Below are 25,101 nucleotides of genomic sequence, written 5' to 3'. Positions count from 1 at the left end.
GTGACTCTTCGATTCTTTCCATTTTCTCTTCCACCATGTTCCCTCAGCCGTGAAAGGGATGATATAGATTTAGGGCTGGTTATTTAACAGCCACTTATTCTCTGAGTCTCTTTAGTAACCATCCCCCAGTGCAAGAAGCTGACAAAAACTGACAGCACCACTAAAATATAGGCATAAAAATAAATATTTGGACGACAAATAAATAAACAAAGTGTGTCTATTTAAGCACTGAGTGTGGTGGCACATGCTTTTTAATCCTGGCACTTTAGGAGGCAGGTGGATTGTTCTGAGTTTGAGATCAGCTTGTCTACATAGTGAGTTCCAAGCATGGTCTACATAGTAAGACCCTGTCGAAAAACAAACAAAAACATGCCCAGCTAGCAAAATGGCAGCAGTGCGTTCCCCTCTAAGACCTACAATTTCTTTAACTGTTTTTCTTTTTAATCAGTTTCCAGGACTAGGAGTGAACTCTCTCCTGTGGAACAGGGCTCATATGCCGCCTGAAGTGGTTGGTTGCCTCCATAGCAGTCATGCCGCTACTGTGCCAGTGGGCACAGTTTGCATGGCGGTTAGTACTGCAGCACGTAGGGTTTAGTGATGAGTAAAAACGTTGATGACTTTTATGCTCCAGCATAGTATTATCATTTTGTTTCAGCTGTCAGACATAATTTTAAAAACTTAAAAGAATATAGTATTTTTAAATATTTTTTGTCATTTTCTTCTTACATTTTAAGATTTCTTTCTTTTTTAAAATTATTTTTTTATTTTTTTATTTTTTTAATATTAGTTAGTTACAGTTTGTTGACTTTGTATCCCAGCTGTACCCTGCTCCCTCTTTCCCTCCCAATCCCACCCTCCCTCCCTCATCTCCTCCCTGCCCCTTTTCAAGTCCACTGATAGGGGAGAATCTCCTCCCCTTAGATCTGATACTGGTTTATCAGGTGTCTTCAGAACTGGCTGCAAAGTCCTCGTCTGTGGCCTAGCAAGGCTGCTCCTTCTGGGGGCTGGGGGGAGATCAAAGAACCAGCTATTGAGTTCATGTCAGAAACAGTCCCTGTTCCCCTTATTAGGGTACCCACTTGGATACTGAGCTACCAAGGGCTACATCTGAGCAGGGGCTCTAGGTTGCATCCATACATGGTCCTTGTTTGGAGAAACAGTCTCATAAAAGACCACTGTGCCCAGATATATTTGGTCCTTGTGGAACTCCTGTCCTCTCCAGGTCGTATTAACTCCCTCCCCCTTTTATTTGATTTCCTGCATTCTGCCGGAGGTTTGGTTATGAGTCTTAATATCTGCTTTGATACACTGCTAGGTAGAGTCTTTCAGAGGCTCTCTGTGGTAGGTTCCTGTCCTGTTACTTGTTTGCTCCTACATCCAATGTCCATCCCATTTGTCTTTCTAAGTGAGGATTGATCATCATACCCTGGGGTCCTCTTTCTTGTTTATCTTCTTTAGGTGGATAGATTTCAGTATATTTATCCTATCTTATAGGTCTATATAAGTGAGTATATACCATGTGTGTCTTTCTGCTTTTGGGATACCTCACTTAGCATGATCATTTCTAGGTCCCACCATTTGCCTGCAAATTTCATGATTTCCTCATTTTTAATTGCTGAGTAGTATTCCATTATGTAAAAGTACCATAATTTCTGTATCCATTCCTCAACTGAGGGACATCTGGGTTGTTTTCAGGTTCTAGCTATTATGAATAAAGCTGCTACAAACATGGTTGAGCAAATGTACTTGTTGTGTACTTGGGCCTTTTTTGGATATATGCCTAGGAGTGGTATAGCTGGATCTTGAGGAAGCACTATTCCTAATTGTCTGAGAAAGCGCCAGATTGATTTCCAAAGTGGTTGTACAAGTTTGCATTCCCACCAGCAATGGAGGAGGATTCCCTTTTCTCTACAACCTCTCCAGCATGTGTTGTCACTTGAGTAAAAATTATTTTTTAAGTTTATTTATTTTATGAGTATAATTTTTTTACTTGCATTCATAATGCCCGTTGAGATCAGAAAGGAGCATCAGATGTTGTGGAATAGCATATTAGACTTTCTAGGGCTTCTCTACCCCAGCTAATTCCCTAATAATCAAGACAGTGCTCTTGTGCTCTTTAAGATTAATAAGAGCTTTAAGGCACCGTAACTGGTCAGGTATCATCTCTCTCTCTGCTGTTTTACTGTTTCCCAACTATACATCCCAAGTTACTTGCCACATTTGTTTCTGCCTGGACTGGTTCCATTCCACCAGGCCAGACCTCATTCATGGCCATGAGCTCATTGTTCTTACTGCCCCCTGACTACTTTCTTCTCTCCTGCTTCCTCTCTTGCTTCTACATTTTCTGCCTCCTTTCTCTCCTTGTGGTCCTTCTCTGACCTCAAGCCCAGTAACCTAAGCTCTGCCTACTTCTCTTATGCCCAGTCACAGGCTTCAGCAACTTTATTAATCAATTAACTTTAAATTAGGTAGAGCAAGGTTTACACAGCAAAGACCAGTTTAGGATGTACTTGTCTCGGCTGCAATGAGCTCTTTTAGGAGCCAGTATTCAGCATTAGAATACATAGCACCAAACCAACCCCTAAGTCAGATGTCCTAGAACTGCAGTACTAGATGGTTATAAGCCACCATGTGGGTGCTGGGAACCAAACTTGGGTTTTCTGGAAGATACCTAGTGCTCTTAACCACTGAGCCATCTTCCAGGCCTAGATTTTTTTTCTATAATCTTTATCTTTTTGTTTAGATAACGTTCTTTAACCATTATTTTAGTACATGTTTGCTGGTGACAAATTCCTTAGTTTTCCTTCATTGGTAAACATCTTAATTTCCTCTTTATTCTTGCAGAATATTTTTTCTATGTATGGAGTTTCTGGGGAGGCTAATCATTTAATTAATCAATTAGTTAATTAGTTTTATTCAGCTTTTGGGACTCATTCTCCTTCTTTCTGGGTTTTGTTGAGTAATATGGAATCACTGCAAATTATCTTTCTAATCTACATAAGTGACATTGGATAGCCTCATGGAATTACTTAGTTCTTGGGTCTTCCTTCTCCATCTTATTATTGATACTGAAAGGGTTAGACTAACTTTGTAACCTATATGTCTTCTAAAGCCTATAGTTTTGAGTTTTAGGTCCAGGTTAAGCTAAAACCTCTTAGTACCTTTCCAGAGAGTGAAGGAATGTGACCCTATCTGTGAGGACAGATATAAAAAAAAGGGCAAGCAAGCAATGACCTTCACTCAGCAAAAGAAGGACCAGACCCTTGTCCTTGAGATAGCCTTTCTTAGCAACGAACCTAGACTTTTTCTGAGTAGCTTTTGACCTCCAGCCAAGAGCCCGCAGCCCTAATCTTCAAGGATGAGCTAACCACCCCTACCTTAAATTGCAGCTGCATCCACACTTGGCAGGACTGGCCAAGCTTGAGCACCTAAGACTAACCAATTATCTTACTTTATAACTTCCTCATCCAATCCTAAATTACCAAAACTACAACTTCAAATTTCCTGCAATTTTTCTTTTAAAAACCTAAAGGCCTTTGTCTCCCAGTGCCACTCTTTGCTGATCGGCAGGGGTGACCCCGTTGTACAATGGTTAATAAACCTCTTGCTTTTGCAATGAGTCTTGGTCTGGGGGAGTTTCTGGGAAGGGCGCGATTGAACTCCTGAGCTGTGAGACCCCAGGTCTTACAATACCATCTGTATCGGTTAGTTTTGGGGTCAGCTTGATTTATGCTGAAGTCATCTGGGGAGAGGGAACCTCACTTGAGAAAATAACTTCATCAGGTAGACCTGTAGGCAAACTAGGGGGTGTTATTATTATTATTATTATTATTATTATTGATGTGGGAGGGCCCAGCAGCGCCACCTCTGGGTTGTATAAAAAACATAACCTGCATGAATAAGGAGGAACACAGGCCCTTAAACCATGTTCCCTCATGGTCTCTGCCTCAGTTCCTGCCTGGGCTTTTCTCAATAACAGAATGTGATCTGGAAGCATAAGCCAAACAAGCCCTTTCCTCCCTAAGTTTGCTTTTAGGCAGTGTTTTATCACAGTAACAGAGAACAAACCATGATACCATCCTCTGAGATTTTTTTTTTCCAAGACAGGGTTTCTCTGCATAGCCTTGGCTATCCTGGACTTGTTTTGTAGACCAGGCTGGCTTTGAACTTCCAGAGATCCACCTGCCTCTGCCTCTAGTGCTGGGATTACAGTAATGTGCCACCGCACCTGGTGAGATGTTTTTCTTCTTTTGGTTGTTTATTTGTTTGATTTTAGATATGTGGGGGCAATTAAGACAGGATTATAGAATACACTGTGTGTATTCCAGGGTGGCGTGGCACATACTAACATCAGTTTCACTGTCCTCCTGTTTTATGCCTTCAAGTGATAGGACTATGGTTGTACACCAAATTTTTAAACTAAAAATTTCTTATAATTTTTCTCTATATATTTTCTTCTTTCTTTCTTTCTTTCTTTCTTTCTTTCTTTCTTTCTTTCTTTCTCTTTCATTTCTCTCTGTGTGTTTTTTTTTTAAACAGGGTTTCTCTTTGAATCTCTGGTTGTCCTAGAAGTCACTCTGTAGACCAGGCTAGCCTTGAACTCACAGAGCTCTGCCTGCTTCTACCTCTCATGTGCTGGGATTAAAGGTGTGAGCCATCACCGCCTAGCTACTTTATTTCTTTAATATAACTTTCTAGTTCTTCTGTTTCAAGTTCTCATGAAACTGTTCATTGAATCATTTTATGATGGCTGACTTAAAAATTCATTTGTGTGCTTGAGGGAGTGTGTGCACTTTTGTGTGAACAGGTGTGTCAGGTGCATGTGCTAATATGCTAGGTTTAGAAGATGTAGGGTGCCCTCTTTCATGCTGCCACGCTCATTCAACACGGAGTGTCATAGCTAGCTTCAGTTGTCAGTGTAACACACCGGGACAAAGGAACCCTTGGCTGAAAAGTTGCCTCTGTTAGATTGACCTCTGGGCATGTCCATGGGGCAATTTTCTTGATGGCTAATTGGCTAGGGGCAACCAGTCTATTGTGAACAGCGCCATCCCTAAGCAGGTGGGTCTGGGCTGTGTAAGTAGGGCGGCTGAATGTGAGTCTGTAAGAAAGCAGTAAGCAATGTTCTGTGATCTCTGCTTCAGCTCCTGCCTCCATGTCCTGACCCAGCTTCTCTTGACAGTGGACTGAAAGCCAAATAAACCCTTTCGTCCCCTAACTTGCTTTCAAGCAGTGTTTTATCACAGCAGGGGAGGAGCAAACTACAACATAGGTTCTCTTGATAAACCTGGAACTCACTGATTTTTAGCCAGGCTGGCCAGCCAGGAAGCACCAACAATTGTCTTTTTTCTTATCCCACTACAGCACTGTGGTTACAGCTGTGGGAGGCCATTCCTGTGTCTGGGAATCTGAAGTCAGGTCCTCGAATTTATACAACCAGCACCTTAAGCTAGTGGACCATCTCCTCTAACAAACAACCCCTCAGCAGCCATGAGGAGACATCATCATCACCTGCGGCCAGGACAGGTGACACGATTCCTCACTAAGTCATATGCGGAGGTGGGTTAGGTACCTTTCACATTCTGGTAAGGGGGAAAAGTCCAGGTTCTCATTTGGCCTTTGCTGCTGGGGTTGAACACGAGAGTTGCAGTTGCTTCTCAAGTGTTGAATGGAGTGGGCTGGCTTCTGTTTGTGCATTTGTAATGTTGTTAGTATATCCCTTGCTAGTTCCTTTTTAAGACGGAGAAGGTATATATTTTTTTTCCTGTTTGTTCTCATTGGTGTCTCTAGAATTTCATCTAGACTATATGAGGCTGTGCTTTGGGTTTCACCTGCATCTACACATTTCAGAGTATTTATTTATTCTATGTAACCCAGGCTAACCTTGAACCTGCTATATAGCTGAGGTTGGTCTTTAACTCCACATCTCTGCCTCTACCTCCCAGGTGCCAAGATTTTAGGTGTGACCACTAATTCCAGTTCTTTCACATTTGAGGTTATATATATATATAAAGATAATTACACACACCACATACACACACACACACACAGAGTGAGCGAGAGAGAGTGAACAAGAGAAGACATCAATAAGGTATCTTAAATAGCAGAACAAGATTTGATGCGTGCAGTTGAAGGGTTATAACTGACTAGAAAACAGGGAGACAACCCATACAGCCATGATGTTAACAACATGCCAGAGAGACAAAGAGAGCCCAGGAGTTACAGTGTCAAAGCTGAAGTGCAAAGGGCTTGCCCAATAGGGCAGTGTGCAGTGTAGAGGGGGGGCTGGGCTAAGGCAAGTACTGCCCAAGGCTCTCATGAATAGGAAACAAACACCACTTCTCTGTTTTCTTTAAACACTCAAACTTCTCCCCAGTTCTCATTAGTGATGACAGGAAACCCAGGGAGACGGCAAAGGAGACAAGCAGGCATTTGTCTAGCACCTTCTCTCTCACTGAGGAGTAAACTCAGGCACAGAGAGTTATGTAACTTGGCTAGAATTCCACAAATGCCAATCAGCTTGTCAGGGCTCAGTATATGAGGCCTTGTACTTCCAGCCACTGGGAGACCCCAGGAGGTAAAGGTGTTACAACTTCCCGGTTTGGATAGTTTAGCATTAGTCTTTATTTGTGTTTTAAAAACACAGGACATATGGACTAGTGACAACCAGAAGCCTGATATATAAGCTTGGAGATTTTCCAGCTAATAGGGGCAGTTCTGAAATCATGAGAGGTTTGCACTGACCATGATATTTTCTTTGAAACTATTTTTTTTCTTCCTTTCCTTCCCTTTCTTTCTCCTTCTCCTTGTTTTTTTCACTCTTTCATTTCCCCCTCCTTTCTACAGGGGTTCATTGTATAGCCTAGGCTGGCCTGGAACTCATGTCTCAGCTTCCCAAGTTCTGAGATTACAGGTGTACACTATCATACCCAGTTTGTTTTTGTTTTCTGTTCTCCTTCTTATTTAGTGCTTGCTTTGTGCCAAACACCCCTCTAGGCAGTCCAGTTGTCTCTTGCATCCATCTTGTGCTGAGTGGTTTTATGTTTTATGCCAACTTGACACAAGCTAGAGTCATCTGAAAAAAAAAAAGGAACCTCAGTTGAGAAAATGACTCCGTAAGATTGAGCTGTAGGGCATTCTCTGAATTAGTGATCAGTGATTGATGGGGGAGGGCCCCGACTATTGTGGGTGGAGCCACCCCTGGGCTGGTGGTCCTGGGTTCTATGAGAAAGCAGGCTGAGCAAGCCAGGAGGAGCAAGCCAGTAAGCAGCACCCCTCCATGGCCTCTGCATCAGCTCTTGCCTCCAGGTTTCTGCCCTGTTTGAATCTCAGCCCTGACTTCCTTCAATGATGGAAGATGATATGGAAGAGGAAGCCAAATCCTTTTTAAATAACTCAAAGCACGAATGTGGCCAGACCCTACCCCCAGACTACTGTAATGGCCTTAATACCTGTTTTCAGCCACTAGAGGTGCAGGTGGCCAAGCCCTACCCTACAGAGAAAGACAAATCAAACAAACAACAAAACAAAAACAAACAAACAACAACAACAAAAAACAAGCTTAGGCCACAAAATTCCACCAGTCCCTGAGCTTGAAATCCCACCAATTCCAGGCCCTCCTGGGAAGCTGCACCCCTCAAGGAACCCTATGTAAAGCCTGCCTCCTGCTCATTCTTTGTTGCTTCTCTCCTGAGCAGAGGCAGCCACCCTCTTTTGTTTTTCCTAATAAATCTCTTGTGTGAGGTTTGCTGTGCAGTGTGACTTTATGGTATCCCTTGGCTCCCAACTGCCAGGATACCTTTCTTCTCAGAGCCATACCACTTACATCCTTTTCTCCTCAAGCTGCTTTTGGTCATGGTATTTCATCATAGCAGTAGAAGAGCAACTAAGGTACATTCTGGGGGATTGCTGTGACAAACATGTATTTTCAGAGGATTGTGGAATGACTTTGGAACTCTGGGCCGGAAAAGTTATTGAGTGTTCAAAGTCTGGCGAGCTGTTGTGTGGGAGTGTGGAAGATAATAGTAACAACAATGCAGATGATGGAGGCCTCCCTTGTGAAGTTCAGAGGAAAGCTGAAGATGTTTTCAGGGCCATTTGCTCTTTTGAATTAAGACTATGGTTCTAGTCATCTGGGGCTGGCAAATCAGCAGCAATTAACAAAAGACAACTGAGTGGAAGACACTCAGCTTGCCTGCTACAGGCAACACTATGTGGTGGGGAGATGGGAGAGAAAGATGGGAGCACTATGAAGAGAGGTGTAACTGGAGATGTGAGGATGGAGAGGAACAGCCTGATGTAAGTAGCCTGCGCTGCCACCTGAGGCCATATGATGCCCTGCCCCGAGCTGCCCCTGGGGCCATGTCTGAGTCCATGGTCCTGAAACAGCAGGGATCTGTGCTGATGTCTGTGGCCCATGTTCTGACACCATGTTGATGTCCAGAGCTGGCCCTCACTGGCTGTGGTATTCAGGAGAGATGGCGGCCCTACCTCTCAGTTGCAACGCTTGGGAGAGTGGGCCGTGCACCTTGCCTGGGCAGCACAGTAGAGCTGTCCCTGTCCCTCGACAGCTGCAGCACTTGTATGAGCTGGCTGAGGAAGTGCTGGAGAGCTCACCCTGGTGGTGTGGGCGTGGGAGAGCTGGCAGGATGACCAACGCAGCTTCCACCCAGGCCCAGATCCAGGGCTGGGAGTTGGCCCACCCCACATCTACCCCATCTATAGCTGATAGAACACATGAAGGGGCTAGTCCTACAGAGCCTCAGGACCTCTATGATACAGGGCAGCAACAAGATATCTCCAGGTAAGGATCTAGTACTGATAGTGTAGCAGAAGCCACGGGCCTCCAACCAGACCAATGACTCATTCAATGAATGTTTGCATGTAAGGATGTGTGGACAAAAGGATATACTCTGAGACACACTGTAGCTTTCATAGCGAGATGGTTTTCATTTGTTTGTTTTGTTTTTTCTTTTCTTTTTTCTTTCTCTTTATGTTTTGTTTTGAGGGTGAGGTTGCAAGGGCAGAGAGTGGATAAAAAAGGGACAAAGAAATGAGTGAGATTGGGGTGCATGATGTGAAGTTCACAAAGAATCAGTAAAAAGTTCACAAACAGCATCAACAACAAAACAAAAACAAACGACAACTGAAGTAGAACCTTTGCTTTACTGGGACAATTGATGCTGGTTGTCTGGAACTGAGAAATCAGAAGAGACCAGCATTGTTGAGGTGAAATCTTTTGTGAAGTGTTTCCTTAGTGTCACAGAAGAAGTGTTCCAGAGGTGGCCAAGGTTGCACCTTGCGCTGATAGCGGATTTTGATAGTGTTCTCACCCAAGCAATGTTAGATTTGAAAAGAGTCATGGAGAGCAGTGGAGGCTTGGCGCAGATGGCAGGACTGGAGGCCCTGAAGAGAGCCCAGGAGAAGCTCCTGATAAAGGTGCAGCCCGGCTGGAGCAGGGGACCCTGGCATTTTGGAGCTGCCGGTGCTGTGGAACAATTGTCAGGAACAGCAGCTGCCCTGGAGTGGAGCCTGCAGCGCTTAGGAGACAGGCTGGGCATGCTACAGGGGGTGGGACTGGAGGAGTGACCCAAGCCCTTTGGAGGGCCCAGACGTTGGACACTGAGGTATTTAGACAGTTGAGATTTGGTTTTACTTTGTTCAGATTGTGACTGTGCCCTGGTTATTTCCTTTTGACATAAGAAAGTATTTAACTTTATATGTATATAAAATTTTATAGAAGCCCACAGTTGAGAGACTTTGGATTTTAAAAGAGTAGATTTTTAAAATGTTTGAATTTATAAGACTTGTGGAACTCTTTTTTTAAGCTTGAAAATGTTTTATATTGTGATGTCGATATAATATGTGATCTTGGAGATGAACGAGAAAGGAAAGACTGCGTTATAACAGTAATGTGTTTGTGTGTCAAGTTGACAATGGCTCAATTGTGTTGGCTGGTTTTATGTGACTTTGACACAAGCTAGAGTCATCTGAAAAGAGGGAACCTCAATTGAGAAAATGCCTTCATAAAATCCAGCTGTAGACTAATGGGTTGAGGAGGGCCTAGCCCATTGTGGGTGATGCCATCCTTGGGCTGGTGGTCCTGGGTTCTATAAGAAAGCAGACTGAGCAAGCCATGTGAGCAAGCCAGCAAGCAGCACTCCTCCATGGCCTCTGCATCGACTCCTGCCTCTGGGTTCCTTTCCTGTTTGAGTTCCGATCCTGACTTCCCTCAATGATGGACTATAATGTGGAAATGAAAGCCAAATAAACCCTTCCCCCTCAGGTTGATTTGGTCAGAGTGTTTTTATCACAGCAGTAGAGAAGTGACTAAGGTACATCTATATGGTGGATTTCCCATTATCCACAGCTTACAGATGAGAAAGTCAAGTCACAGAAAAGCTCACTGAATTTTTTAAGATTTCATGCCTTCCAGCTGCTGAGTTGGTCACTCTGTTTTTGGACTCAGGAGTCCACATCTCTTGCTATTTTGCTACAGTCCTTGCAAACATCCTAGTGTGGTGTGGAGAATAAATTTTACAACCTATGGCAATTACAATCAAAGAACCAATAGGCAGCAATCATTAATTCAAACAAACAAGGTATGCATATCAGCTTATGAGTTTAATAATTAAATCTTAGCATTTCTTCCCTTTTTTCTTCCTCTTCCTGCCCCCCTACCAAAACACTACTTAAAACTACTGTTTCAACAGTACTTAAAAATAAGCATGTAAGTAGTCTGGGGAGGAACAAAACATTTTTTTTTGACACATAAAAAGAGGCAAGTCTTGTCAAAGAATGCCACAATGATAATGAAAATTGAACAGATAAAATTACCTGCCTCTCATCCTTCATTAAAACTTTGTAAAATTCAGTGGAAGATGAAGCTTATAAAACAGAAAATTTGATGAAGCATCTGCACAACAAAACTAAAAACCGACCTGACGTATTTAAAAGAAAATGTGTAGCGTGTGATGAATAATCTACAGGCAACACGGCCCAATGGGCAGGGAGCCTATTATGTTGCTTGCTTACAGGAATTATTTAATTGTTTCATCGATGACTCACAGTAGGATCTTAGATGTCTTTGTCTTTTCAAGAGAATAAGAACAATGGTGAATGGGGAACAGAGGGGAGAAATTTGACTGTGGGTAAATTGAAAGCAGAGAAACATGGAGAATATAAAAGTGGAAGATGTGAAAACTCTCTTGAAATTAAGTATGTCCTTAGAGCCAAAGACCCCAGGTCTTAACCAAGGGTCTGAATTATCATGGGTGAAACTCTTTGTAGAAGCATATCATGAAAAGCCCGGGCTAAGACTGGTAGTATAAAAATAGAGAGGAGCAAGCTGCCTAGAGCAGCTTGAAACATCATGTGATCTAGTGACTACATCAAAAAATTAAAAATAAGCAAATAGAATTAGTTTTGATAACACATTTTATTTGCTCCAATGTATGCAGAGTATTACCATTTCAAAAAGGTCATCAGTGCAAATGTTTGTTAAACATGATTTTTAGTATAAAACCTTTAAAATTTGTCACGTATTTTACACAGATAGTATTTTCAGAATAAACTGGTCACATGTAGCCCTCACTGAGACCACCGCGCAGATAAGTTAATATAGGCTGGGCATTTGAGTCCTCAGCAGTCACAGATGGCTGGCTCCTGCCTTAAGGAACATTACAGATGTAGATACTGGGACCGCAGATGGGATAGAAAGACTCAGTGAAGCTCAGTTTCTTGTTAGTGACTAAATAATAATGGCATCCAGTGACAGGATCAAGGGGTGAGCTGAGGGGACCTCAGCTACTTCATCATGTCAAATCAAATCCATCAAGGCAACGAAGGAATATTCAATGTCAGTAAAACCCATGGGACAGCCTAAACTCTCTCTGAGCTCCCCCTTCCTACCTGCTGCCACACAACCTTCTATCATGAGGATTCTGGTGCCCCTACTAATAGCATCTATTTTTTCTATGACAAAAAAAAAAAGGAATAGGTTGAAGAAAGATGAGTGTTGTATTTGGATTATATTGAATTTGAACAACTCTATTATAGTCAATGTACTTTCCTCTCCCTTAGGGATATTACTTTTCCTGACCCCCTTGAGTACAACCATGACCATGTGAAAGTTTCTATAGAGAAAGAATTATGAGTGCAAGTGGTGTGTACCACTTCATAGGTATATAGTTAAGATCTAATGAATGAGCCCAGTGTGATGGCATATGTCTTTCATTCTAGCACTCCAGAGGCCAATGCAGGCTGATGTTTGTGAGTTCAAAGCCAAGCTGCTTTGCAGAGTGAATTCCAGGCCAGTACAATGAAGTTCTGTCTAAAACAACAAAACGAAACAGAACAAAACAAATATTCACTAAATGATTTTTAATTGGCTTTTCTCTCCTGTTTTGAGACTCAAAATGTGCCATATATGACTTGTTCCTCCAGTGTGGGACCCACAGAGAAGTTCATGTATGGAGCAAAGACTCAGTGTGCAAATGGGAACAAGGAATCACTTAGTTCTTCTAAGCCATGAGGTAGATCATTTGCTGTCCTGTCGTAATGTATGTAAAGGAGAGTCATGGTGTTTCATCCTGGAACTGGATATTGCTGCAAAAAAAAAAAATCTTAGAATATGTTCTACAGAGATGGATAGCAGGCTGTGAGGAGATTGCTACTGAAAGCCAGGGAGATGGTAACCCCTGTATTTAATGATGAATTATTTGGTAAAATTGTGACCTTCAGTAACTTGGAAACAAATTATACTGAAAAACTTTTAGCTTTTGTTGAGGAGTTGACCAACAAGCAGCATGCGCTGGTTACTTTCGATTGGGCTTATTAAGGGAATGCAGGAGAAAGATGAGCTAGTTAAATGTGGTGGTTTGAATAGTTTTGGGCCCATGGACTCATGTGTTTGAATGCTTGCCCCATAGGGAGTGGCACTATTAAGGGCTGTGGCCTTGTTGGAGGAAGTGTGTCACTATGGGGGCAGACTCTGAGGTCTCCTATGATCAACTTCCGCCCAGTGTAAAATCCAGTCTCCTCCTTGCTGCCTTCCGATCAAGATGTACAGCTCTCAGTTCCTCCAGCACCGTGTCTGCCTGCACCATGATGAGAACAGACTAAACCTCTGAAACAGTACACCAGCCCCAATTAGATGTTTTCCTTCATAAGAGTTGCCTTGGTAGTTAACATTCTCTTGATTATAAGAACCAAAAATATACAGTCATTGTAGTCTGTGTTTGTTTACTGTGTGTTATCATAGAAAGGCTTGGAAACCATTATACTGGAGTTCTCTATTCTGCATTTTGTTGTTTGTATTTGCAATGCCTAATGTCATTGCATTTGTTGTGTACTACAGTGCTGAGGAAATTCGACAAAGAAAATGTCTCCATCCCACTCGGATGGCATCCCTGCCTCTTGTTCCTCCGCATTTTCCGCTGTATACGTCCTCTCTCCCTGGTGCCCCTTTCCTCTTCGTAGCTCCCGTGTCTGTTGCCTCACCACCACGTTCCCTTAGAGGATGTTCTCTCACCTCTCACGGGTCTCCGGCTTTCCTCTGTGCTTTCTCCCATTTAAACATGAATATTTAACCATTAAAAGGACCCACCGACAAGAGAGGGCATGCAGCACTTTTCTTTGTCTTACAAGGATATGGTTTTAAACTCCATCCATTTTTCTTTACAACTGAGTGAAATTCCATTGTGTGTATGTGTCTCATTTTTATTACCTGTGTATCTGTTCTGAACATCTAGGCTGATTCTCTTTCCTTGCTATTGGGAAGATAGCAAAAGAAACAGTGAACAGAAAAACTACAGAATGGAGATAAAAATCTTTGGTGTGCATTGATGAATGTTTATAATACACAAAGAACTGCAAAATCCAAGACAGAGAAACCCTGTTTTGAAAAAGAAAAAAAAAAAAAAAAAGAAAAAAAAAAGTCAGGCAGCAGTGGCACACACTTTTATCCCAGTGCTTGGGAGGCCGGTGGAGCTCTATGAGTTCAAGGCCAGCCTGGTCTACAGAGTGAGTTCCAGGACAACCAAGGCTACACAGAGTAACTCAGACTCCAAAACCAAAAAAAAAAAAAAAAAAAAAAAAAGGAATAGGAATGTGTTGTTTTTTTCACATACACACAATGAAAGTGATACATATAAACCTGTACAGTACAGAAAAAAATGCAGAATAAAGGCTCTTTGTAGTCTCATTTTTCTGGGAAAGCAAACTGAATAGACTGACTTTTACAATGCTTTCTAATTTAACGTCTATGGTTTTCTTTCTCCTTCTTTTTTTGTCTTTGGTTTGTTTGTTTTTGTTTTCTGAGACAGGGTTTCTCTGTGTAGCCTTGGCTGTCCTGGATTCAATTAGTAGATCAGGCTGGTCTTAAATTCACAAAGATCCATCTGTTTCTGCCTCCCTGAGCGCTGGGATTACAGTCATGCACCACTGTACCCAGCTATTTCTTTCCTTCTTTCCTTCCTTCCTTCCTTCCTTCCTTCCTTCCTTCCTCCCTCCCTTCCTCCCTCTCTCCCTCCCTCCTTCCCTCCCGTCCTTCCTTCCTTCCTTCCTTCCTTCCTTCCTTCCTTCCTTCCTTCCTTCCTTCCTTCCTTCCTTCCTTCCTTCCTTCCGTCCTTCTTAGACTTATTTGATTTCATGCGTATGACTTTTTTGCTCACATAAATATGTGTATGTGCGTCATGTGCATGCCAGGTACTGGACCAGGTCAGTAGTGGTTGCATGTCCGTTGGCCCTGGAACTAGCAATGGCTACAAGATGCCGTGTAGGTGCTGGGAAACAAAGGCTGATCCTCTGCAGGGACAACAAGTGTTCTTAGCCACTGAACCATCTCTCCAGTCCCCTTAACCTCTGATTTTTAAATAAACTTCTATTTGAGTAGCTAATAAGGACAGTTTTTGTTAAATGAAAGTAAAGAACAGCGTCATATTTCAAGTTGTGTTTGACCTCTTACTCCCCGTGTGTGGCTGGTTTAAATAATTTTCTGAGTGGTCTGTCTTAGGACTCAATGCTTTTGTTCTCTTTCTCACTCTGTGTCTCTTTTCCTGCTCATAACATGTATAACCATATACAAATAAGTGCAGATATTCTTGTTTTACTTTGTGGGACTTTTGAAAGAAAATTTTTTTGCTTTAATGTGTATGGGTGTTCTGCCTGCATGAATGTTTGTGTACCACATTTTTCTCTGGTGTCCGTGGAAGGTTAAAAAAAAAGTGCCAGATCCCCTGAAACTGGAACTGGAGTTACAGATGGTCAGAGCCACCATGTGATTGGTGGTGAAAGTATAACTCAGGTCCTATGGAAGGACAACCAGTGCTCGAAACTGTGTTCCTTTCTTTTTTTAAATTTTATCTAATTTTATTCTCTTTGCATTGGTATGAAAGTGTCAGAATCCATGGAACTGGAGTTATAGACAGTTGTGAGCTGCCATATGAGTGCTGAGAATTGAACCCAGGTCATTTTTTTTTAATTTTTAATTTTTTGAAAAGCAGCCACTTAACCACTGAGCCATTTCTCCAGCCCCCAAACTGTGTTCTTAACAGAGCTCCAGACCCATGGTATTTCTTATAAATACATATTAACACATTTTCACAACATCCTTTTTTCTTTTTATTACAGAAAACTCTAAAAAAATTTTTATGTCATAACGTGAAGCTCTACTGCATTCCTTTAGGGTGCTGCTTGATATTTAATCCAGCGAGAAACTCGAGCGCACACACGTTGTTAACATAGCCAGAAGGTTTCTAACACTTTACTATTATTAACGCTTAATGCTAGCAATAAACACGTTATATATTCCTCATGTGCTTACATATGTGTGCCTTTATACATGTGTGCCTGTCATTACCCAAAGCTGATCTCAAAAACATGACAGTTCTAACAGTTCAAAACAGAAGGTTGGTTTTTGTTTGTTTTTGTCACATAGTTATTTGTTTGTGGCATCACTGTTTTAGGAAGCTGGGTTCTTTGGTTCTCGCTGCTCTGCCCTAGATTGTTGCAGTCACTAATTGGCATTAAAGGATGGTGTTTGTTAGACATGCCTCAAGCTCTGCCTTGGATTTCCCATCTCTATCCCCACCTTCGTGGAGCCTCTATCCCTGGAAACTTTCCCTCAGGGTGTCTAGCTTTCTGAGTCACAGTCTCCACACTTGCTCCCCCCTCCCACTACCACATACTCCCAGTTGCTGTAGGGAGGGAGGGCCCTCCCAGCTGGCCTGCTTGGCTCTATTATCTGAAGCCATTGTCGGGAGTTTCTGGTTCCTTCCATTGCTTTTGAAGTTAGATCAAGAGCACCGTATCACAAAGAGCTGTCTAAGGAGCAGATGATCTAAGCTGGAAGTATAGGGGTGACTCTTGACAGGTCTGCTTTCTGCCTGTTCTTGCATACTCTGAGAAATAGTATATTTGGTGGGAGATATCCCAAGGCAAAGAAAATGGCTGTGCGTTTTCACGATTCACTGGTCAGGACTGGGCTTTCTTCCCCATTTTCTTCCATTTCCCTCAGCCCAGTTTCAGTAGAACTACACCAGAAATAAAGCCACACCTGAGCCTCTTCTTCATATTCATTCTTTTAGGAGATTGGGTTAACAGAGTGGGAATGTGGGATAATAAAAGGAATTGTCATGATCAGATTCTAAAATTGGATTGCCTGTCTATCTGAGAGCCACAGGGACCTGATTTTCCTGGGGCAGACGACAATTTAAAGTAGGCTTCAAAAGAGAAAATGCATCTATTACAGCTTGAGGCAAATGCAGGTTTCACTTTGCTGAAAGCCTCGCCTAAGATCTGATTATATAGCAGGTATTCCAAGAGTGGGGCTCAGAGACGCAGCCCAAGAAGTCTGAATTCCTAAATTCCTTTGAGCCTTCCAGGCTGGCCAAAATACCCCCTAACCACTTACTAGACAAAAACAGTTTCTGCTTGCCTTGGGGGAATATACAATGACATAATCTGAAGCAGGTGCCTTTCAAGAGCAGGCTTGTTTTCCTGAAAATATACCCCCAACATACTTGATTGCCTCCTGGCTGAAAAGCAAGGTTGGGTTTCAGCACAACGTGAGCAGGAAATTACAAGCTCTGCTTTGAGCAGAAATAGACCACATGCCAAAGGAATGGCAGAATCCCCATTTAATAGGCCTTTAGCTGAGACCAGGTGGAGTGGGTGTTGGAGTGTATCTTGAATACAACCATAGTCTGCTGTTCTCCGCAGTTTAGTTTGGTTGAAGAGGGGACAGTATCCAGAAGAACCTTATCATTGGATCTTTAAGGTCTGGGGTTAGGACCATCACATGGGTGAAAGAAACAGTGCGAATGCCTGCAACTGTCCACCTCAGGGCTAAGTTAGAAGCAGCAAGTGTGCTCCAGAAGTGCAGGCGTTTGTGCAAGCATTGGGGATTTGAAAGCTGCTCGGGTATAACCACCCACAGCTATGTGTCTGCTGCTGAGGGTTTTAGGTTTGAGAAGCTTATGCGCTCAATGTTCCGGGTGATGCTGCTGATCTCTTCATTGTATATCCAATACCCACGGCTGTCCAGCATTAAGCAAGCTTGCTTGTTTTACGCAAGAAGCATCTTTATTTGGGCTTTCCATTAATCCCAAGTACAGTTGCTATTTATCAACGCATTGCATGCACAATAGGTCATGCATTATAATTTCTCAGTGGGTGGCTTAGTGGGTGGCTTTTACCCTTCATTTGAGTACCAAAGTTTACATTACTGCATTCAACTTAAGCAGTATTTCTCTTTTATTTTTGTAGGTTTTAGAAGAAGGTCCTTTTTAAGACCATAAACAGTGCTGAGACTTTTACTACTTTTATAATTACATATAATATGGTCCTTATATAAATTATGTCTTATTCTCTGACTGTCCTTTTGTTTTGGTTCTTCTTTTTCTCTGATTCTGCCTCAGTGTCTACTCAAGTTTCCAGAGTTTGGCCTCTTCTCTCTCTGTTGACTGGATACAGTTATTATGGTGTTCTGTGTTGCTTAACATAAAAATTTCACTCCAGCCTTTCTTGTCTGTTGTTCTGCCATAAAAATATCTTTTATAATATCCAGGCTGTGGTGGCACACGCTTTAATCGAAGCACTCTCTGAGAGGCAGAGGCAGGCAGATCCCTGAATTCAAGACCAGCTTGATCTAGAGAGTGAATTCCAGGACAGCCAAGAGAAATCCTGTCTCAAAAACCAAAACCAAAAATCAAACCAAACCCAAACAACAACAAAACAAAATCTTGCCTAATACATACAAAATACAAAATGGGTCTTACACGTTTCTGCTTAGGAACTTTCCATGATTGCCAACTAAATATCCTAATTATAAAATATTTACACAGCGCTGTTTCATGGGGTTTACATGTTTTAAGTCATTTATTCTGGGGAAAAAAGAAAAAACAAAACAAAACAAAACAAAAAAACAGCAACAGCCACAACCCCAGACTCTGAGGTCTTAGGGATGAACTAAATAAGGTATAATGAGGCTAAATAAGGTAGAAGAAGTAGACATTCACACCACACTCTCTGGTCCCACAATTTGTGCTTTGTGTGTCTGTGTGAGTGTTCACACACAGGTGTGTAGAGTCAGCGGTTGACAATCCGTGTGTTCCATCATTGGTCTCTACCTTACTTTTTGAGACATGTTGTCTCACTGAACTCACACCTCACTGACTGGCTAAAGCGTCAGGTAAGTGAGCTCCTGGACACCACCCCTGGGCACTAGAACCCAGATTTACGTATGCTCACGCGCAGCTTTAATTTGTGTGTTGGGGTCTGGATTCGAGTCCTCATGTTTTCACAGCAGGCAGTGTACTGACTGAAGAGCTCAGTCAGTAAATGGCCACCTTGTCAACCTGTGCTTTGACATATGGGTTTACGGTAAGCCCACTGTAAACTGAAGATAGCATAAGGTCAAAAGGAACTTAGCACTCCTAGCCTACCAAATACCATAGCTTTGTTTAATGAATATTGGGTGTTCTCATACCGCTTACGTTAGTGTACTGGGCAAACGTATCCCTAGACAAACTCTATTTTACAATGCAATGAGTACCTCATGTAATTTAGTGACTCTTGTATTTGAAGTGGAAATCAAAATGGTCACATGGTTATTTGTCTTCGTTAGGGTTTTATTGCTGTGAAGAGACGCCATGACCAAGGCAACTTTACAAAAGAAAACATTTAGTTGGGGCTAGATTAGTTTCAGAGGTTTAGTCCATCATCATCTTGGTGGGAAGCATGGCGGTGTCCAGGCAGACACGATGCTGGAGAAGGGGCTGAGAGGTCTGCGTCTTCATCAGTAGGCAACAGGAGACCTTTCCACACCGGGTGCAGCCTGAGCATATAAGAGACATCGAAGCCTGCCCCCACAGTGACACACTTTCACCAGCAAGATCATACCTACTCTAGCCTGGCCACACCTCCTAGTAGTACCACCCCCTATGGGACAAACGTTCAAACACATGAGTCTACATGGGACCATTCCTATTCAAACCACCCAAGTATTCTTTGACACTAATTTCAAGCTGAAAAATCCCATATAGGGGAAGGAAGCCCTTTTTGGTCCAAAGGCCTCCAATAAATGCAAAACCAAATGAAGCATTCCGAACTTACCTTCCAGCTGCTCAATGTGTTTGCCCCGTTTCTAGCTCATCCTGTGCTTTTTGGCCCAGTGCTGGCTTACTCGAGTAAACAGGCAAGTGTATGCTGCAGGGTCTTTTAGCTAAGGAGAGGTAGATCTAGTCCACAGCTAAGCCATCATCTCCATGGCAATCCGTTTTTCCCTCTCCACCCCCCAGCTTGGGACTTCTGTAACATCCTTTGACCTTATCACAGCAAATTCCATAGTGTGCTTTTTTCACTGTGGATAGCCGGGGATACTCACCTGCCTCTTGTAGAAAGAATGTGGGCTTATGTGTATATAAAGGAATGAGGTATTTAACTGAATGAATGGATGAACAAATGACAAACAAAAACATAAATTTACATGTTGTTAGCGTATAGGTAGCCTGCTTCTGGGTTGCCTAGTAACACATGATGTCATCATGTGTCGCCCACCAGGTGTGTGGCAGGCACAGTTCAGCTGAGCGTGCACAAGCTATAAAAGGACCAAACCGCCACTCTCTCTCTTACCTTCCTCTCTCACTCTCCTCTCTTGCTCTCTCTGCCTCGCTTTCTTTCCTGCCCCCCATTTCTCTCTCTCTCTTTCCTCTCTCTCCACTTCCATCCAATAAATCTCTTTCATACAATATCTGTTGTGTGCATGACATCATTTAAAAAATAAATACTAACACATATTAGTTGGTGAGGTGGGGAAGGGTGATTTTTATACTTTCTTTCTCAAAGGACCATCAATATCTATTTAGGACAGACTAAGAGATTAACAGCTAAATATCTAACAGGGGGAAAAAAAAGCCCTCCACTAACCCTATTTATTATTTCTCTAACCATAACTTAAAGTATAAAATAAATTCTGAACGAGCAGAAGGAATCTCATCTGCTGGCAAAGGCATTAATTATAAGGAACAGCAATTTGCATTATTTATGAAGAAGCTGTCTGCATTGCCTAGCACTGCCAGTACTGCCTGACTCTACTCTTTCGTCACAAGGAGGAGTGACACGGGAAAGAAAAGGTCTTATAAAGGCTACATTTTGTTACATGAAGAAAAGAGCTCTAAAAATGTGTTGTTTTTTTTTTTTAAACAACTCTCAAATATAATTTAAAGGGAGCAAAATGGAAACTTCCATCTTCCAGGATGATGATTCAGAGTGGGACACTCATTTAAATATTCAGACAGGCTTCCAGAACCCATGCAAGTGCCGCATTGTTAGCTGAAGTGTGTGCAGGGCGGAATGATGACTAAGATAGGATGTTTCGTAATCCAAGAGCTCGAGTTTGTCACTTTTTTTTTTTTTTTAACCAGTGACTTTGAAATCTGTACACTATGAGAAAGGTCATTTGTGAGGAGCAGCCTGAGCAGGGTGGAGGAAGCCCACTTGGTTTCTGTGCTTTCTTCTTCATGTTTAATTGGATCCTGCCTCCTGCCGGCTCTATTCGTCACTACAATAGACCATTCTGGGTAGCAAATTGCACTGGCATTTGATCTGAAGTGGGCAGGGCTGCTGAGAACAAGGGAAAATAACAACCAGTAAACTCTACTGTAAAATCCACATTTTGTTTTGTTTTCAAGACAGGGTTTCTCTGTGTAGCCTTGGCTGTCCTGGACTTGCTCTGTAGACCAGGCTGGCCTTGAAATCACAAAGATCCATCTGCCTCTGCCTCTCAGAGTGCTGGGATTACAGGCATGTGCCATCACACCTGGAGTACCAATCCATATTTTTAAAAGTATCTTCTAATATATTTTGGCAAAAGCTTAGTGGACAAATTTCCCCTCCCCCCCGCATTCTTTAAAAAAAAATTTTAAAGTTTGCTCCTCTAAAATCTAAAATACTGTGAATCACGCATAGTATCTGCATGTTGGCGGGAAAATTGGGCTCTGACAGTGGGGTAGGTGTCTCTGAGTTTCACTGGTTGCCAGGAAGGTTCTTTATCTATAATTACTTGCTCCAATGAACAATTTCACTGCCATTTTCCTTTCAATAATGTCAGGGTACAGTATAGGACATAGAAGGCTGGCCCTCGAAATCAGTACAGGTCCGTACGGCCTGAAAGAAAGGAGATTGGAGCTGGAAGAGATAAGGCTGTGCAGTAAGGGGCTTCCTGGTATTCAGTGGGTGCTAAGGTCATTCTCATTACTTTTGAGTATGAAAGAACTGGTAACAGTTTTCAGTGCTAAAGACCTAGTTTTTGAAGCCACCAGATATCTCTGGTTCTTCAATGATTTTTGGCCCTGCATAATTCATAAGGAAATGCAGGTCTTCTAGGTGAAATTCAATTCTCAAATTAATAAATTTGACTCAATGTGTGGCTCAATGAAAATGCAAGAAAAGAACATTTCTTCATGTTAAGCATTTTTCGTGAGGCCTATAGTTTGTCCATTATCAGAAAAATGTCTCACATCCTTGTTTAAAAATGAGGAAGTATTTGAAGAGTTAACACTTCAAACAATTAGCACGTATTAATGTGAAAAATAAAAGCTGAATAAAATGCATATTGATTTAGAACAGAGTGACATTTAGGATAAGGCTGAAGTGCAAGTAACTAATAAAAGCAGTTGTGATTATACCGGCACAAATATTAAACCCACAGTCACAAAGTTGGACTGCAGCAGGAAGACTGTGGCAGGAGTTATTTGTCTTAAGCAGCTTGTCAGAGTTTCCTAATTTCAGTTTTATTAATACGCATCATTTGAGGCAATTGTTAATACAGCTTATTCTTTATGATCACCAGCTTTGGAGCACAAACTTAGTCTTGTCCTCTGACACTCTGCTTTGTTCTCTGACTTTGGTCAAAGCCAAGCTATGTTCTCCTAAGCTGTGAAACAGTGAAGCTATAATAGGAGCTGAGGTATGAAGTCATGATGATTAAGTGATAAAAGCAATGTTTCAAGATGCTTGGAATAACCCCAGTACATCTTATTTATTATAACCATGGATATTATTAGGTGGTCAAAATGGGAAAAAGTATTGCATGAATTTTTTGTTTTGTTTTTGAAACAGGGGTTCTCTGTGTAACAGCCTTGGTTGTCCTGGAACTTGCTCTGTAGGCTGGCCTTGACCTCACAGAGATCCTACTCCTTCTGCCTCCCAAGTGCTGGGATTAAAAGCATGTGCCACCACCCAGCATTTGTATGGGTTTTTAATGGTATTTTAAAAAATTGATTCTTTGTTTAAAACCCTCTCTCAAGATTCCTTGTTTCTGAACGACTGTAATTCCAGCCCTCAAGAGACTGAGGCAGGACGATTGTGAGCTTGAGCCCAGAGTGGGCTATACATCGAGGTAATTCCAAAATTAAAAACAAAAATCCCACAACAAACAAAAATCTCCAAATAAAACAGAAAGAAACCTAGTTATACACTATACATAAGTGCCAGGTGGTTACAAAACAAACAAATATAAAAAATTAATGTACGTATTTGTTTATTTGATTGTCGTTTTTTGTGCCTGTGTCTACTTACAGGTGGCCACAAACAACCATCCAGAGCTTTCAGCTTTTCCAGGCTGCTGGTTCTTCCCTAGCCCTCTAGGGGCCGCTGTGCTTCCGGAAAGCATGCAGGAGGTTTAGTTGCCGAGAGACCGTTGCCTGGCGACCGCTTGTACAACAGCTCCCAGCGTGCTGAACTGTGGCAAACATGGCGTCCTCCAGCAGCTCCTCCAGCTCTTCCACCGAGGAGACCCCGGGCTCTGTGACAACAGTGTCGCCGTTGCAACTGCCCCCAACGCCGCCACCGACCTCCACGATTCTCAAGTCGCCCACGGACTCCAAGTCTGGCTCCTCCAGCCCGCCGACCTGGACCTGCTCCGAGGAGCTGCGCTCAGCCGCCTTCTATGGGCCCCTGGACGCTAAAAACCCGCTCCTGATCTCTTGCGAGAAGGAAATCCGGGAGCTGCTGGGTTTTATGAAGAAGAAGAAGGCTCTAGCCACCACGGAGGAAGAGAAGAACGAATTCCATCGGAGGTGGTAAGCCGAGGCAGGGCGCAAGGGAGGGCTCCAGGAGAGATGCCCTTGAGGACCACAGCAGGGGCGCGCCCCTGGAGACAAGCTTAGTTGAGATTCCACGCTGTTAAGATCCTTAGGTCTTTCTACATATTTCAAGGCTTCCTTCTCAGGTCAAAATAGAAATCTGCATAGAAGCGCTTCCTTATTCCGGTTTGGTCTCTCTTGGCTCACTCATGGGTAGCAATTCAAGACAAAAGAAGACTTAAGACCACCAACTCTGAGATTGCTCAGGTCCTTGAAGTTAGTTCTCAACTAAGTCTATCATATTGTGAACGTGCTCATTTTATTCGTTTTGTATTCTGTTAGGATTACAGACACTTTGTTTTCCTCTTGATTTTTAACTCATTTTGTCTGCTTTTTGTTTCTTTCTCACTTATTTCTGTGAACTGGAAACTACCATTTTTAAGATTTGCTTTTGCTAATGTTAGCTAATGTTAGCATCTTTTCTGGTCTACTGCATTCCAAATGAGTAGTTACAAAACATAGGCAAGTGGGGAAAAAATACAAGACTGGCTAATTTCTTTTTCTGGTGAACATTGCTTACATTAACTTACATCTTTTGGTCATCTAATATGAACACACAGTTTTAACTTACATTCATTATTCATTCAAACATCTTAACGATTTGTTGAACAGCTAGTATACGCATTCTCAAAACTAGGAAGGCATCAATAATACGTACCCTGCCCCAAACATAGATTTCTGTGAGTATAGTTTTGTAGTAAACAAACACAGGACACAGCATTCTCACTGCACCATTTTTTTTTTCTTCACTTACCTGTCATCAAACACTGTAGAAGTCTTAAGTGGAAAATTCCAGAAACAAACAGTTGGCATTGCTTATAGTCCCATCTGAGCAGTCTGACAAAAATCTTGCTCTGCATTGCTCTGTCTCACCCAAGATCTGAATCGCCCCTTTACCTGGCACACTCACCCTGGGGTCTTTACAAGCCCATTTGTTAGTTAGCCATTTTGGTTTTCAGATTGACTGCTGTTGTGGCAACTCAGGATCTGTGTTAACATAACCCTTATTTTATTTAATAACAATCATGAGCACAGGAGTGATGATGCCGGTGACGCAGATTTACCAAGAGAAAGGGGTAAATTCCTCTGTAAATGGGGGAGGGGGGAGTTTCAGTGAGGAAAATGCATGTTCAGGTAGCCATGCCCCACAGTCCAGTTTGTTCTGAGGGTCACCGCATCCATAAAACATTTACAGTTTGTTATACTGCGCCACCCTAGTTTAGCTCATCTCTTATTGTGCCTCATTCATAACGAAGACCTTGTTATGTGATGGCTGATCTTGGTTGTCAACTTGAAACTCCTGGGAAGAAAGAACCCTGGCTGAGGAATTGCCTCCATCAGATTGGCCTTGTGACATGATGGACATTTTATCGATTGCTGATTGATATGGGAGGATCCATTGCCCTCAGCAGTGCTGTCTTTGGCAGGTAGCCCTGGGTTGTAGGAGGAAAACAGC

At 42.4% G+C, this 25,101-nt stretch overlaps 1 protein-coding gene across 1 annotated transcript in view; it reads left to right on the top strand.

Annotated features, from left to right (window-relative positions):
• Positions 1-25,101, top strand: part of Cfap54 (cilia and flagella associated protein 54) — a 339,812-nt gene that overhangs the window by 13,980 nt on the left and 300,731 nt on the right. The window contains exons 3-4 of the mRNA XM_060377920.1: positions 5,365-5,559; positions 23,082-23,582. Of these exons, the coding sequence (XP_060233903.1) occupies positions 23,254-23,582 (329 nt within the window). The 5' untranslated portion in view covers positions 5,365-5,559; positions 23,082-23,253. The remainder of the gene's footprint in view (positions 1-5,364; positions 5,560-23,081; positions 23,583-25,101) is intronic.

This window comes from Meriones unguiculatus, chromosome 2, assembly GCF_030254825.1.
Source record: "Meriones unguiculatus strain TT.TT164.6M chromosome 2, Bangor_MerUng_6.1, whole genome shotgun sequence".
In the NCBI taxonomy this organism is placed as follows: Eukaryota; Metazoa; Chordata; class Mammalia; order Rodentia; family Muridae; genus Meriones; species Meriones unguiculatus.
The sequence above is the reverse complement of the archived record's forward strand: the minus strand, read 5'-3'. Positions and strand labels throughout refer to the sequence as shown.